Raw genomic sequence first — 3,790 nt, forward strand, 5'->3', positions numbered from 1 at the left:
GTAAATTTGAATTTTTTTTGGCGGAAAATGTATTGTAGGGGCAGTTCTAGGCTGAATGCCCCTACAAACAGGTATTATAGGAGCGGCTGGTACTATAGCCGCCCCTACAAATTGATTTTGTATTGTAAGGGTGGTCTGAGAACCGCTCCTATAAATGCATGATTTATAGAGACAGTATGTTAGGGACGGCTGGCCGAGCCGCCTCTATAAAGCCTCACTGGCCGCCCCTAGAAACTATTCTCAATGGGGAATTAATTGCAGTTTCTATCTCAATTAAATGACTTGCCAGCTAAGCAAAATGCTGACATGGTAGTCTAATTAATAAGGAAAGAGAGGAAAAATAGAAAAACCTCTCAAGGAAACGACGTCTGCTCTTGAACCGAGGCACAAAGAAATGGCGATTTCAGCGTTGGGAGGAAACTAGCCATTTCTATCTAGGTGGGGCCCATGATGGCCCACCGGCCACCGCAAGGGCTCGCCCGCGCCGCCGCTATGCACGCTCTCTAGCTGCCACCGCGCTCGCCCGCACGACCGTGAAAGCTCACTGGCCGTCGCGAGCGCTCACCCGCCGCCACTATGAGCTTGTTGGCCACCGCTACACGCACTCGTCGCCTGCCACCGCACTCGCCTGCGCCACCGCGTGTGTGTGCGTCGCCGTGAGGTTGGGAAAGAAGCACAGAACTAGAGGAGCGAGAGTATCATTGAGAGGAAGGGATAAGGGAGAGAGAGAAAAAAGTCTAATATTCATTAGCGAGGACACCTCTATTGGGTGATGTAGTTTCTATAGATAGGCTTTTTCTGATGTGGTTCTCTTAGACATCACACAGTTTCAACCATTGGGACTGCCCTTACCGAGCACATAATATATAGATTCAGTATTCCTAGACATTAACTACGAGTCAAGGAACTTCTTTTGGGTCAAAGGAAGTGAGGGATTTTGCCAAATTATATAAGATTAAGCTACCCAATTCATCTCCATATTATGCTCAAGTTAATGGCCCTGTTGAATCAAGCAATAAGACTTTGATCAAGTTAATTAAGAGAAGATTGAGGACAATCCTTGGAGATTGGTGAGGTCTTGTCTGAGGCTTTATCATATCTCTAGACATAGTGTTACTAAAGTTACTCCCTTTTAAGCTTGTTTATGGGCAAGAGGCCGTATTGCCTGTCGAAGTAAATTTGGTTGCATATAGACTTGCAAAAAAATAATTTATCTGCTGTTATGTATCATGGTCTAATGATTGACAATATCGATGAGGTGAATGATAAGAGAATACAAGCTTTAAAGGAGATTGAGAAGGATAAAGCTAGAGTTACTTGGGCATATAACAAGAAAGTGAAAAAGCAAAATCATTATAGGTTAGAGATTTAGTGTGGAAGACTATTCTACCTCTTGGGACGAAGAGAATCAAGTTTGACAAGTGGTCGCCTAGCTAGGAAGGTTCATTGAAAATGATCAAAGTAGAATAAGACCACCTCCTCTATATATATCAGAGGATCATGGCCTATTGAATGATGCAACACTCAATCATTTTTTTACATCTATTACCCAAGTTTTGCCCTTTTTCCATCCCACCTGCTGTTCGTTGCATCTCTCCGTGAGATTCATCAATGTACTAGGTGGCCTTGCATCTCTCCGATGGGTCCTCCCAGGAGGTGTTCTCAGACTTCTGCGGCGAAGGACGGGCTCTAGATTGGCATAATCGATCTCTAGATCGATTTTGTCGGTTCTTGAGTTGTTTGCTGCGTGTGATAGGTTTTTTTGCAACATAAGACATGGTAGCCCTTGCTGATGTGTGATCCGAGATCTCAATTCAGCATCAACAGTTTCCTTGAAAACGATGTCGTTGAAAGGAAAGTTAGGGAGTAAAACGAATTTTTGTTCCCTTGTAATTTCTACTAACGTTGCTGCAAATTATCTTTAATATCATGTTCGGCTTTGGCCATTGCTTCGTAAAGAAGAATGTATATCTATGCCAGAGGAGAACAGTGTCGGAGTCGGAGCGTAGTACGACGTACGCGCCACGCAACGCGCGTTTGGTACGAGAGCGCGTCTCTGGTGACCCGGCGGAAGATTCCTTCCTCCCTCTTGAATTAGATAGAGCTAAGCCGACTTCGTCTGGTCAGTGCTGTACTGGTGTGGCGAGTGCATCTCACAGTTCGGTCTTGCACAGGGTTTTTCAACTTCTCAGCAATTGTGGAACAGTCTCTCAATGCAAGCACCATTGGGGTATCAGGGCATCAAGCCATCATGCAAGATGCCAATTCAATTCCTTGCCGACGTGCGGCCGGTGCTGCGTCTTTTTCAATCAAAAAAAATCCAAATAAGGTCGATCGCCGGCCGGACCTATATCCAATGCACTTGCCCTTAGGGAGACGTGTGGCTGTCAGCTCCTAGTGAGCCAGCGAGCCAGCGTTTGTTGCGCTGTTCTAACTCGAAATCATCGCACCGACCTATATCCGTGTATAAAAGGATCTATATCGACTTCCCACCAGACGCCACACGCCAGAAGCAACACCGTCCTCCTCGCCCACCATCGAACCAAGGCAACCCAACACGTACGTCATGACGAAGCTCAGCCGCCCCACCGCCGCAGCCGCCGACCACCGTGACCTTCCCGCCCAAGTCCAGCACTCGTTCCACCAGGGGCACGGCCTGAAGCTTGTCCCCAACGACGACGGCGTCAAGTTCAAGTGCGACGGCTGCAAGCTGCCCGGCACCGGCGCGAGGTACGAGTGCGAGCGCGGCGCCGCGGCATGCAACCTGGACCTCCACATCAGCTGCGCGCTGGCGCCTGCGCTGCGGGAGATCGGGGGCCACTGGTTCGTGCTCCTCCACGAGCCCCTCCCCGGCGAGGACCAGACGTTCTGCGACGCGTGCGGTGGCGACGCGACCGGGTTCGTCTACCACTGCCCCGACCTCGAACACGACGTGCACCCGTGCTGCGCGGGCCTGCCGGAGACCTTCGACCTGGCCGGCCTCTCCTTCGAGCTTCGCATGAAGGACGACGTGCCCCAGCGCCGCTGCGCCCTCTGCACCGAGAAGACCAAGTGCAAGTGGGGCTGCCGCCGCTGCGGCGTAAACCGCAAGTGCTGGTCCTACCGCTCCTTCGGGCGTGGCGACGACGACGACGTGTTCCTGCACGTGGCCTGCGCCAGGGACGCTTTCGACGACTGCTTCACCAAAGCCAACGTGTCCCTGGGCAAGGCCATGGCGGCGCGCGCCTCTGAGACTGGGAGCGTCGTCGTCGACGCCTCCCGCGTCGTCTACCACCGCGATCAGGACATGGTTCCGGTGGAGGCCTCGGTTCTGAGGGCGCTGCTCAAAGGGCAAGGGCGGGGCCACAGGGGTCGCGGCGGCGGAGCGTTGGAGCGCTCGCTCAGGGTCCTCGGCTTCATCGTACGCGTCGTCATCGGCGTCATCTTTGGGGACCCCACCGCCATGATCGTGGCGGTCGGCCAGCTGCTCATCTCCGGCGGGTAGCAGTCCACTGTCCGTCCTTGCTGTGTCTCATCACCAGTTGCGTCATCATGTTTGGCTTTCATCGTATCATTCGAAGTTAGAACTGGTACTAGTATACTCGTATTTGATTCAGGGCAAGTATACTAGTATATATTTGTTGTACATGGTACACAGTGTACAGTAGCATGCATGTCCGATAAGTACAAGTCAGCTACAAGTGGACGTGCCACGCGGTGCCAGCTGTTGCATTGAAATGGTACACCGTACACATGTAGCACCGCAAGCAAGTGCGTGAGGTGTGAAGTTACCGTGGAATTTTGAAATGGA

The 3,790-nt window shown here is 51.5% G+C and overlaps 1 protein-coding gene across 1 annotated transcript; it reads left to right on the forward strand.

Moving 5' to 3' along the window:
- The first annotated feature begins 2,443 nt into the window (after window positions 1-2,443).
- LOC136508142 (uncharacterized) lies at window positions 2,444-3,790 on the forward strand. The gene has a single exon (XM_066502772.1). It carries the CDS (start codon window positions 2,567-2,569, stop codon window positions 3,482-3,484), a length of 918 nt encoding a protein of 305 aa, XP_066358869.1. The 5' UTR covers window positions 2,444-2,566; the 3' UTR covers window positions 3,485-3,790.

This window comes from Miscanthus floridulus, chromosome 15 (assembly GCF_019320115.1).
Source record: "Miscanthus floridulus cultivar M001 chromosome 15, ASM1932011v1, whole genome shotgun sequence".
Classification (NCBI taxonomy): domain Eukaryota; kingdom Viridiplantae; phylum Streptophyta; class Magnoliopsida; order Poales; family Poaceae; genus Miscanthus; species Miscanthus floridulus.